Source organism: Amblyraja radiata, chromosome 1 (genome assembly GCF_010909765.2).
Source record: "Amblyraja radiata isolate CabotCenter1 chromosome 1, sAmbRad1.1.pri, whole genome shotgun sequence".
Lineage (NCBI taxonomy): Eukaryota > Metazoa > Chordata > Chondrichthyes > Rajiformes > Rajidae > Amblyraja > Amblyraja radiata.
Window position 1 is genome coordinate 30786733 of NC_045956.1, and position 12955 is coordinate 30799687.

At 42.8% G+C, this 12955-nt stretch overlaps 1 protein-coding gene across 3 annotated transcripts in view; it reads left to right on the plus strand.

The window, feature by feature from the left end:
* LOC116972084 (protein transport protein Sec24B-like) overlaps nucleotides 1-12955 on the plus strand; it is a 130234-nt gene that overhangs the window by 90066 nt on the left and 27213 nt on the right. For all 3 annotated transcript variants that reach the window (XM_033019410.1, XM_033019429.1, XM_033019419.1), the window contains 4 exons: nucleotides 765-938; nucleotides 6968-7078; nucleotides 8520-8695; nucleotides 11207-11344. In XM_033019410.1, coding sequence (XP_032875301.1) covers nucleotides 765-938; nucleotides 6968-7078; nucleotides 8520-8695; nucleotides 11207-11344 — 599 coding nt within the window. The remainder of the gene's footprint in view (nucleotides 1-764; nucleotides 939-6967; nucleotides 7079-8519; nucleotides 8696-11206; nucleotides 11345-12955) is intronic.

The following is a 12955-nucleotide window of genomic DNA, read 5'->3' on the forward strand; positions in this document are numbered from 1 at the left end:
TTGTATTGCACCTATGGGGATTGTTAAAAGGATCCCTGGGATGGCGGGACTGTCATATGAGGAAAGATTGAAAAAGACTGGGCTTGTATTCACTGGCGTTTAGAAGGATGAGGGGGTTCTTATAGAAACATATTGCGGCCTATAACATCGTGAAGTCCCGGTCTCCGGTAGGAAGCGGCCGATTCGGGACCTCCAAGCCGCGGAATGTCCGTCCGTCCCAACATCGGAGTTTCGAGCATCCCGACGAGAGGGCCTGTACATCGGGCCATCCGTAGCGGCGACTGCGGAGGGTTCATGGCCCCGACCACGGATAAATAAGGGAGGAGGACTGACAAAGTTATTGCCTTCCACCATAGTGAAGAATGTTGATTCCACTGTGGTGGATGTTCATGTTATATTCTATTACGTATTGTGCTCTTTTGTTTGTATGGCTGCATGGTAAGTCAAATTTCACTGTACCTTAATTGGTGCATGTGGCAATAAATCTGAACTTGTACTTGATTGAGTTTTTTTCAGGAGGTAACTAAGAAAATTGAAATTGACTTTTAAATGCATGCAAGCAAAAATACTAAAACTTCCCTTAAATTATAGGAGTAACTACCGGCAGTTCAGTGTGGAACTAACTTAGTATCAGTAAGGTTCAGCCTATTATACTTGATGAAAGCTTGAGATACAAAAATAAATACATTGATTTGGCATGCATACCAAGTGCATGTGAATGCATTGGAGTGCCCAGTTTATAATAATTTTTTTTTTTTTTACAGGACTTTCCATTCACACTTTCCATGGAAATTTCTTTGTGCGTTCCACTGATCTGCTGTCTCTTGCTAATATAAATCCTGATTCGGGATTTGCAGTGCAGATGTCCATTGAGGAAAGTCTTGCAGATTCATCTGTTGTATGTTTTCAGGCTGCTTTGCTTTACACTTCAAGTAACGGTAGGTGTGTTTTATGCAGACCCTTGAGTAATATTGTAGTTAAGGAATATTCAGCCCATTATTCTTTTCATTGTAAAGATTTTTCACTGTTGATACATGATAAGGCAATGCGAATTATATTAAGCTGACTAAAATGTTATGGGTAGTATTTGCTTTTTTTTTTAAAACGCATTACTTTATTTTCTTAACAATTAAAAGCAGTGAAAGACTGAAGTTCACATACAGTACTTCAATAAAGAAGTGGCAGAGTATTCCCTGAGTAACTTTTGCAAAGCGAATAGGGGTGTAATGCTGAGGCTTTATAAGGCACCAGTCAGACTGCATTTGGAGTATTGTAAGCAGTTTTGGGCCCCATATACGAGGAAGGATGTCCTGGTGTTGGAGAGGGTCCAGATGAGGTTTACGAGGATGATCTCGGGGATGATTGGGTTAACGCATGATGAGCGTTTGACGGCACTGGGCCTGCAGTCGGTGGGGTTCAGGAGGATGCGGGGGGACCTCGTTGAAATACAAATAGTGAAAGGCCTGGATAGAGTGGATGTGGAGAGGATGCCTCCATTAGTGGGAGAGTCTAGGACCAGAGAGTGTTGGCTCACAGTAAAAGGATGCAGCTATAGGAAGGAGATAAGGAGGAATTTCTTTAGTCAGAGGGTGGTGAATCTATGGAATTTGTTGCCACAGACGGCTGTGGAGGCCAAGTCATTGGGCATTTTTAAGGCGGTGTTTGTCGGATTCTTGATTATTATGTGTGTGAGGCGTTATAGGGAAAAGGCTGAAGAATGGGGTTATGCGGGAAAGACAGATCAGTCATGATTGAATGGCGGGGTAGACTCTTCTACCATTCTGAATGTTGTTCCACATTCTTACATCTGCAGTGTTTACATGATGGGTGCCAGATTATCAACATGAGTAAGAACCAGCTTTAGAGGGGAAGCAGAACCGGAAGTAGGAGGCAGAGAATATCAGAAGCAGCCGGCAGCAAATATAAAAATGAATCCAAAAATATTCTGTGAGCAAAGGAATAGGAAATGGGTTGAAAGAGGGCTATAATAGATGATAGACCAAAAAGGGAATCTATGCATGAACACAGAGGGCATGGTAGATTTTTCAAACTCTTTACTAATGCTCGTGGAGTCTCCCTTCGTTCTCGCCGGCCAGATAGCCCTCGGTTGTGCATGTCCGCTCCCCGCTCTTGCTGGTACAGGTCCGGCTTCGCTATTGGCGATTGTTCACAGGTCTCTCCTTGTTCTTGGCATCGCGGGTCCCGTCAATGCTGGTGGCTCTGGGCCGAGTCCAGAGTCACGGTGGGTGAACCGAGCCTACCAGCGGGCCCTCCTTCTTCGGTCCGTGGCGGGTATCTCTACCTGTCTCACTAACTTGATTGAGTTTTTCGAGGAGGCGACAAAGGAGATTGATGAGGGTAGGGCGGTGTATGTTGCATAGATGGATTTTAGTAACGCTTTTAATAAGGTCCCTCGTGGTTGCCTGATCCAGAAGATTAAGATGGACGGGATTCTTGATGTCTTGATCGTGTGGACTCGGAACTGGCTTCTTCACATGACAGAGAGTTGTAGTGGAAGTTAGATTCTCTGGCTGGAGGTCTGAGCAGTGGTATTCGGCAGGGATCTGTGCTGGGATCTCTGCTGTTTCTGGTATATATATAGTGCTATATATATATATATATATATATATATATAAACCGACTCACAGACCCATTTACATCCAATGTGTGTATATATAGTAGTTTTGCTGACAACATCAAAATTGGAGGAGTTGCAGACAGTGAGGAAGGCAGTCAGAAGATGCAGCAGGATATAGATCAGCTGCAGAAATGAGCGGAGAAATGGCAGATGGAGTTTAACTCGAGCAAGTGCGAGGTGTTGCACTTTAGTAGTTTAAATGTAAGGCAAAAGTGCATAGTTAATGGCAACACCCCTAACAGCATTGATGTGCCGAGGGATCTTGGAGTTGAAGTTCACACCCCCTGAAAGGTGGCAGCACAAGTAGATAGTGTGGCAAAGAAGGAATTAGGTATGCTTGCCTTCATTGCTAGGGGCATTGAGCACAAGAGTCCTGAAGTCATGATGCAGTTCTATAGGACTTTGTTTAGGCTGTATTCGGAGTATTGCATACAGTTCTGGTCACCTTATCATAGGAAAGATGTGGAGGCTTTGGAAAGAGTGCAGAGGAAGTTTACCAGAATACTGCCTGGATTGGAGGGTTTCAGCTACAGGGAGACGTTGGATAGACATGGAGGTTGAGGGGAGACTTGAGAGAGGTATAAAAAAAATTGAGAGGCATAAATTGGGTAAACGGTCAGAACCTTTTTTTCCCAGGGTGGAAATGTCCAATATTAGAGGCTACAGCTATAAGATGAGAGGGGAAACGTTTAATAGAGATATTGGGGGGCAAGTTTTTTTTCGCAGTGGATGGTGGGTGTCTGGAACGCACTGCCAGGGGTGGTGGTAGAGGCAGATACTATTGTGCCGTCTAAGAGGCACATGGAAATGCAGGGAATAGAGGGATAAGGATCACATGCAGGCAGATGAGATCGGCAGTTAGGCATCATGTTCGGCACAAACATTGTTGGCTGGAGGGCCCGTTCCTTTGCTGTACCGTTCTATGTTCGAAGAGATAGTTTGAAGAATACAAGTATTTTTGTTCTGTTTACAGGCTTTAATTTGGCATATTCTTGTAATGCCAGTTTAAAGAGAAATGATTTGCTGTATGGTTTGGTTGGCAGATAATCTTGGTTGGTAGATTGTGGGTTTGGGTCCAACAATGGAGATTTCAGCATAAAAACATTAGGTTGACACATCAGTGCAGTACTTGAGAGACTGCTCCACTCCAACGGAATTGCTATAATTCAGCTGAGATGTTACACGCATGGTATTTGACCAATCTTTCACATGATTGAAATAAATCCTTTCACAATAACCCGGGCAATATTTAGCCCCTTCTTCAGACAGCCTGGTTAGAATCAGTCTGAGTGAAGAAGAGTGCCGACCTGAAACGTTGCCTGTCTATGTCCACCAGAGATGCTGCCTAACCCACTGAGTTATTCCAGCACTTTGTGTACTACACAAGGTAACTGCATCTGCAGTTCCTTGTGTCTTTAATATTTATTGCTGTAACTGAAACAAGATGAACTGGTTGTTATCACATTGCTGTTTGTGGAAACTCGCAGTTTGCATGTTGATAACCATGACTGCTACAAAAAGAATTTACTTCAAAGGTAGAAAGCATTTTGGCATGACATGGAAAGTGCAATGTTTTTGCAAGTTTTTGTTTAATTGTTTTCTTTTTGCGTACCATTGAGTGATGCGTATTCCAGCTGAGAAAGAGCCATACAACCTAATCATATTTCTAGTTCTTAACCTATAATTTTATATTATACTAAATCAAGTGGAACCCGTTGGGTCTCTGTCACACGGGAGGCCTCGTCCCCCAATGCAACCTGTTTCCCCCAACACAATATTCCAGCACTCACCCGTTCCACCAACGTAACCCGTTCCCCCAATGCAATATTCCACCACTCACCCATAGCCCCCAACTGTGCAGGGGCGGCACATTTCCCCTTCTTCACCATCCCCCATTTTAAACTTTAAAAAAAATGTGATTGCACTTGCTAGGGCTGCCTGGACTCAGTGTTGCGAGCAGTGCTACAATCCCATTGTGATGTCATAGCTGTAACTGCCAGTGCAGATGGAAGAATATATCTCAAAGTGCGATTTTGTAAAGTTAAAAATGTGAATAACTTAACATATAACATAAATCTGAACGAAAATTTACACCACAGGACAATGGTGAGTACGGTGTTCCAAAAATTGTCGCGCTGTCGTGTGCCCTTTTAGCGTAATTCAGGGCATGAATCACACGCAGACAGACTCACTAACAAACAAGATGAGAGTTTTAGTTATATATATATACACTAAACTAAGTGGGACCCGTTGGGTCCCAGCATCACATGGGAGGGCTGGTCCCCCAATGGAATATTCCACCTCTCCACCAATTCCAATATTGGTGGCCAGTGGGGGGGCTTTCTGGAGCGCTAGTATGGGTATTGTGGGCTGAAGGGACTGGTTTCCAGAGGGCTAGTATGGACATGGTGGGCCAAATGGATTCTTGGAGTGACAGCTCAGACACTCAAGCCTGATGTGCTGGCAGCTCACTCACAGCAGGTGGGCGATCAGTTGACTCACGGCTATTCCTTGAAATTCCATTTCAAGCAGGGTGCAAGGCCACCAAATTCAAGTGCAATTTCATACCACTTCAAGCAGGATGCAAGACAACCACATTGAAGTGCAGTTTCATACCATTTCAAGCAGGGTGCAAGGCCATCAAATTCAAGTGCAGTTTCATACCATTTATTGCAGGGTGCAAGGCCACCAAATTCAAATGCAGTTTCATACCATTTCATGCAGGGTGCAAGGCCACCACATTCAAATGCAGTTTCATACCATTTCAAGCAGGGAGAAACCACCATAAAACCACACAAAACACCACATAAACAGCACACTCACAGTTCAGTAGACATTCAGTGTATTCAGTTAATTCACAGCTCAGACAGAGTCGTGACCTCTCCCTCCCCCATCTTGCAGAGACTGAGCCACACCCACACTTCCGGGTTTTATAAACTCTCCCCCCTCCCAACGGAAGGAGCGTGGCCTTCATGGCGTGATTGACAGGAGAGAGATTCTGAACATTTTTTTAAACACTAATAACACTTTTATATTTCATTGATGGGAAGAATCCTCTGCACCTGATGAGCAGAGGGGGACTGAGTAAGATGGCCAAAAATCACAGCCATAAGTGGTAGCGTTTTATCTAAAATCAATATGCAATGCAAAAAGGAAGTTGTGCAGTTACCACCACCAACAACCATTTGCAGTGCAGCATTTCAAAGCAGTTACCACCACCAACAACCATCTGCAGTGCAGCATTTCAAAGCAGTTACCACCACCAACAACCATTTGCAGTGCAGCATTTCAAAGCAATCACATTTTCATTTTCAAACCACATTAAGGACACTCACAGTTGAGTTGACATTTGTTCAGTGTTATTCACAGCTCAGAGAGATGTGACCCTCTCGCTTCCTCCATCTTTGGCCAGAATTTCTGCCCAAAACAGGTGACAGACTGTGTCAGAGAGAAGGGGGAGAGGGTGAACTGAATGGATTATTGGGCTGGCAGTTCAGTCACTTACGGCTGGTGGGCTGGCAGTGCAGTCACTCACGCCTGGTACGCTGGCAGTTCACTCAGTCACCCCTCCTCCCTTCAACCCCCCCCCCACTCTGCTCCTTGTCATTCACACACACACACACACACACACACTCACACACGCACATACACAGACTCATTCACACATACACAGATTCATTCACACATGCACAGACTCATTCACATACACACACACAGACTCATTCACTCACACATACTCACCCAATACTAAAATGCCAAGTAACTTCAGAACGAGTTGAATATACAGTGTGTAAACCAAATGTTTAAAGCTTTAAATAACGTCCAACAAACACACTCACCAGAGACAGAGCATTTTAGAACCACATTAAGGGCACTCACCATGGAGTAGACATGTGTTCAGTGTTATTCAGAGCTCTGAGAGACATGACCCTCTGACTTCCTCATTCTTGCAGAGACTGAGTGAGGCACACCACTTCCTGATTTTATAGTCCCTGTCCCTCCCTCTAGCAGGGGCAGCAGAGAGAATGGCAAATTATTTAAAAACATTAATATCTCTCTGATTTTTCATTGATGGGAAAAATCCTCTAGTCCAGGAAGGCGGAGGGGGGCTCTGAGCGAGGTGGCCAAAAATGACGGCCATAGGTGTAGAAGTTCCCTCGGAAATCACACCGCAGCGAGCCAAAAGCGGTCAAGATCAGACTTTTAGTAATATATATATATATATGTGTGTGTTAGTCTGATGGTTAGAATTCCAAACTTCATGTCCTAAACTATGTGTAAAGTTTCATTCTTAAAATTAGGGATAACTTTAACTTTTGATATTTTCAGGTGAGCGACGGATTCGAGTTCATACTTTGTGTTTACCTGTTGTGAGTTCTGTGGCTGATGTTTACACAGGAGCAGATGTACAGGCTATTACTTGCCTTCTAGCCACGATGGGTAGGTGAATATTCTAATACAGTTGTACAATATGATGGAGTAAATACAGGCAAGATATTGCTGCCACTAAATCTAGGTCCTGTGCAAAATGTGAATGCAGTGCTTTGGGGCAAGTTACTAGCTATTGAAGTTTTTGATAATAATGTAGCCATAGTTGGCAATATTTGTTAAGCATGAGTGCAAAATATGCTTTGCAATAATGTGAATGAAAGGAAGGACTTCTTTCAAAGAATAAAACCACATGCATTTAAGAAATCTTGCCGTTCGTTCATGTAAAATTACTTCAATATGTTGTGCAGACACAGGGCAAGGGTTGAATAACTTCTTTAGAATAGACCAGAATTCAATAGCTCAAGTGTTTGAAAACAGAACATCCAGAAAACATTTGACAGGTGATGCAGCACCTGTCGAGGTGGAAACAATTAATGTTTCAGATCAAGAACCCATCATCAGCACTGAGAAAGCAGAGGTGGCAAGATAGAGCAGGGTAGAACAAAGGGAATATCTGTCATGATTTATTGTGCCAAGTAAGTAACAGGTACAATCAGATCAAGCTTTTTTTCTGTATAATATGTTGCCGTTAGTTAGGCTGTGAGGCATGTGTAGGAAGGAACTGCAGATGCTGGTTTACACTGAAGATAGACACAAAATGCTGCAGTAACTCAGCGGGACAAGCAGCATCTCTGGAGAGAAGGAATAGGTGACATTTTGTGTCGAGAACCTTCTTCAGACAGTCGGGAGAGGGAGACGCTGAGATAAGGTGTAAAGGGTGAAAACAAGACATCAAATGAGAAGATAGACACAAAATGCTGGAGTAACTCAGCGGGACAGGCAGCATCTCTGGAAAGAAGGAATGGGTGACGTTTCAGGTTGAGCCCCATCTTCAGACATCAAATGAGATGCAGATCAAGGAAAAGGATCTTTGTAATCAGCGGGAAAGTCAGACTGGTTGGAGAACAGGGAAGGGGGAGGGATGGAGCGAGAGGTAAAGCAAAGATTACTTGAAGTTAGAGAAGTCATTATTCATACCGCTGGGGTGTAAGCTGCCCAAGTGAAATATGAGCTGCTGTTCCTCCAGCCCCAGAAAGGTCAGTGTGGAAATGGGAGCGGGGAGTCTATCTAGGCTGTGAGACAGATCTGGTATGCCAGATTTATTTATTTTTTAAACAGAAAAACAGCCGAAATGATGATGGACGGAGTGGCCAGATCTGACAAAGAGTGTCACAAAGTGACTTACTTTTTCAATTTATTTTTCAAAAGGTAACTCGGAAAGAAAGTTTGGCAATATCAAATGTTATTTATTTGGCAGTTTGTGAGGTGTTCTATACTCAGTGACTTCCTTGTTGTTCATTCTGTAATCGTTAAAAGAGTTGAGGCTATTGACTAACATGAAGCTTTAATATATCTGTGCCTTAAATTATAACTTCTTTTGAATCCTTAGCTGTCGATCGATCTGTTTCCTCAAGTCTGTCTGATGCCAGAGATGCCTTGGTAAATGCCGTGGTAGATTCCTTCTCTGCATATCATTCTACGGTTTCTAATCTCCAGCAGTCTGTTCTGGTGGTTCCAAACTCTCTCAGACTGTTTGCCCTTTACATTCTGGCTCTTTTGAAACAGGTACATCAGACCGTTGTCTTTTGCAATGCCATATTTTATATAATAAGTAATTAATGCCATATTTATATAATAAGGTATTCTTCAGAATACGCTTGAATTGCAACCTGAAGGAAAATGCTACACCTCTTGGGAAAACTGAAATAGAGACTGCAGGAGAAACCTAGGTCAGATGGTGCTTTTGGAGAAATGAAAATAATAATAATAATAATAATAATAATAATAATAATAATAATAATAATAATAATAATAATAGTAATGATAATAAAATTTATTTCAGACTCAAGGTCTAGACAAGGGACAACGTTACATTAAAAATACATTGCATATAAAAAGCACCATAAAACACATATAAAATCTTAGTATATTACTTGTCACCAACTGAGCGGAGAGCTTTATCCTCTGCGCTCTGGCCCAAATGCAGCCACACAGTTGTACGATAGAACCCAAATGGTCATTTAGCGAGACTAGTGAGTGCCCCTAGCACCAACAGGCACACTCATTGCCCCCGCAGCAGGCTCAGTGCTTGATCCGATTACTCCAACCCTGCGCGGCTCGTAGTAGCACCGGACAAATGCCCCTTCTGGCCAGAGCTGCGGATTGTACATTTCGCCAGCCTTTTTTACGCGCTGTATCTCTAAACTGAACTAAAAGAGGAAAAGAGCTATGTTTCTGTTTAGTTCAATAAACTTTCATCAGAACTGCATTCTCTACAACAAATGTGGATGTTCTATAAGACATTTGAACAGATACATGGGCAGGAATTGTTTAGAGAGATTTGAACCAAATGGGACCACCTTAGAGGGGGGCATCTTGGTCGGCATGGACAAGTCGGGCCGAAGGGCATGTTTCCATGACTATAAAGTGACAACATGAACAGATGCGATGTTGCTGAGAAAGGGAACAGGGTGGAGAAAACAAGGGAATATCTTTGAAAGGGTCAGGACCAAGAGAATTTAATTTTTTAAATATGACAATTTAAAAATGAAAAACATTGATCTGTCAGAAATCGTGTTATGTTAATTCATTACATTTCTGTTTGATGAGGTAGGGGAATGGTTGTTCATCTTGGCTGAATATCTCTCTTACCGTATTTCCCGTTGTCGAAGACACTATTTTTTACCCTAAAATAAGGCCCGAAAATTTACCTGTGTCTTGTTCACATTCACTATGGGTCAACGGGTCAATTTTCTTTTCAAAATTTAGCAACTCAAAATGGCGGTGCGTCTTTGACACAGGTGCATCTTCATCGCCGGGAAATACGGTACATCTCTGGGCAATGAGCTGTAAATAAAGAGCATTTCTAAGCCTGGATTACAATTTACTCCTATAACAAAGTGAAGAAACCTCTATAAATTAGTTATTTGTTAAAAACCTAGGCCGAGCAACTCTTCTTTGGCAGATCGCCAGGATCAATGAAAACCTGCTTCCAATCAGGCTTTTCAGGTTCTGAAGAGTCCAATGAGAGTGATGGGAAATGCAACTTCCGGGGTTTGATGTCTGACGGGGTGGGTGGGTGTTTAGTTGGTGAGGTGCCTATACCTTACGCCTCATAACTCAACTTCACGGCTTCAGTGTGTTCCTGATGCATGGCCTCGAAGGGAAGAGGTGAGGGAGAGAGATGGAAGACAGTTGGAGTCAGCGTCAGGTGAGCAAGAGCGATGGGAGAGACTGGTGATCAGGGATAGACATTGAGAATTGAGAACAGCTGAGATCTGTGGGTTGAGGGTAAATTGGAGGAACCTAAAGAATAGTTGAAAGTAATGGGAAGTCTCTAAAAGCAACAATAGTACGGAACGGTGGCGTAGCGGTAGAAATACTGCCTTACAGACCCAGAGACCCGGATTCAATCCTGTCTGTACGGAGTTTGTATGTTCTTCCCGTGACCTGTGTGGATTTTCTCTGAGGTCTTTAGATTCCTTCCTCACTCCAAAGTTCGTAGGTTAATTGGCTTGGTATAAATGTAAAAATTGTCCCTAGTATGTGGTAGGGTAGTGTTAATATGCGAGGATCGCTGGTCAGCGTGGATCCGGTGGGCCGAAGGGCCTGTTTCTGCGTTGTATCTCTAAACTAAACTAAACTCTGGACCCTCCAATCACATGGTATGTCAAAGCCTCAGTGCACCAATATAACCATCAACACGAAGGCTGCGTGTTCAAATCACGTCGGGGTCACCAATAAGGCACGATAAAGGGGGCAAACTTTGTCAACTCAAGGACAAGCTTTGTTAAACAAATAAGAATTCCAACACAAGAGCAGTGTTACTGAGCCCAGAGTAACCATGTGTCGCTGCAGCAGGGCACACCCTCAACTTCCTTTCTAACCCCCGCCCCTCAGTCACGTGCCTCTTATCACATGATGAATGAGAGTTCGATTAACCTGTGGCCCGACCACTAGATGGCGCCACACTGTGAACTATATATACATTTTTATGGATTTTATCGTCAAATATTGTGAAAATGATTAATTTGCAGCTCGCAACTTACATATTTTGTATAATCTTTGATTTTGCAGCAAGCATTTAAATCTGGCCCGTGCATTGGGTTGGATGAAAGGGTGTTTGCCATGTGCAAGATGAAGACTCAGCCATTAGTTCACCTGATGCTCATGATTCATCCACACTTATACAGAATAGACAATCTGTCTGACGAGGTTAGTGAAATTGTTTTACAAAAACATTGTTTTACAAATGTTTGATGTTGTTAACTAAAACCTTTAGAACCATCTCAGACTTTGAGACCTGATGGTGTTGAATCTGAATTGAATTGAATACTTCTTTGTCACATATGACAAGTTATAGTGAAATTCTTTACTTGCATACCTTGCCACGGTATGCAAATAGTCGCCCATAAGAGGCGCATGCAAAGTTACAAATCCCCCCCCCCCCCCCCCAGTGCCAGTTCCCCCATTGTTCTCCACCCCCCATTGTTCTACCCGCCTTGGTGAGCCAAGGAATTGTATTGGTTTTTTTCTACAGTCTCTCGTATCTGATTTTTAAAAAAGTCATAACTGGGAGATAGATTGCCATCCAAATATGATTTCCAGTTCTGGGCAAAGGAAACAGTGGCCTTGATGTGAGAATGTAATTGCCGGAGTAGTGCGGGTGTGGGCCCAGTGCACAGGATTGTCTCCTGTAATCCCCCACCCCCCAAAACAAACTTGGCTGACAAACTGTCCTATCAATACATTGGAGTAGTTTTTAAAAACTGTTAATGGAAAGCAAAACTCTTTGAAAGAATTATTGCTTTAAAAGAATTATTGCTTTACACTTTGCCTGCAAATAATTGTGGCTTTACACTTCGCCTGCAAAAGTGCAGGCTTAGAATGCTTGCTGAAATCAATGGCGTCTCAAAGATTGGCAGCCTTGTACCAGGTCATAAGTGATAGGAGTAGAATTGGGCCATTCGGCCCATCAAATCTACTCCACCATTCAATCATGGCTGATCTATCTCTCCCTCCTAACCCCATTCTCCTGCCTTCTCCCCATAACCTCTGACACCCGTACCAATCAAGAATCTACCTATCTCTGCCTTAAAAATATGAATTCTTGGCCTCCACAGCCTTCTGTGGCAATAAATTCACCACTGCCCTCTGAACTCCTCACCAAAATCTGTCACAAAGTCCCAGATTCTTAAAGCTAATGTTAGGTGAAATGGCTGCATGTTGTCAGTTCTGTTTAGTTTAGTTTATTGCCACGTGTACCGAAGTACAGTGAAAAGCTTTTGTTGCGTGCTAACCAGTCAACGTAAAGACAATACATGATTACAATCGGATCATCCACAGTGTACAGATAGACGATAGGAAATAACGTTCCGTGCAAGATAAAGCCAGTGAAGTCCGAGGTTCTGTTCATGCTCACTGCAAGATGTAGCTCAGATTATCATTTATATTTTTTGTTTCCTGATTGGTGATAATTGATCCTCCCATCTTTGTAATGTAGAATTGTGCACAGGTCAGACAAGTAGGTAAAGTTTCACATAAGTAGCAAATAAAATACACTTGAAACCATTCAGTCACAAAAGACGTAGATGTCATAATTAAATAATTTGCCGATGACACTCAAATCTATGTAGCGCTATCACCAAATGACTATCGCCCCATAGATCTGTTGTGCCAGTGCATTGAGCAAGTCAAAGACTGGATGTGCCAAAATTTTCTCCAACTAAATAAGGACAAAACGGAGATAATTGTTTTTGGTGCTAAAAAAGAAAGGCTTAAAGTAACCCAACACCTTCACTCTCTGTCCCTGAAAACTTCAAACAA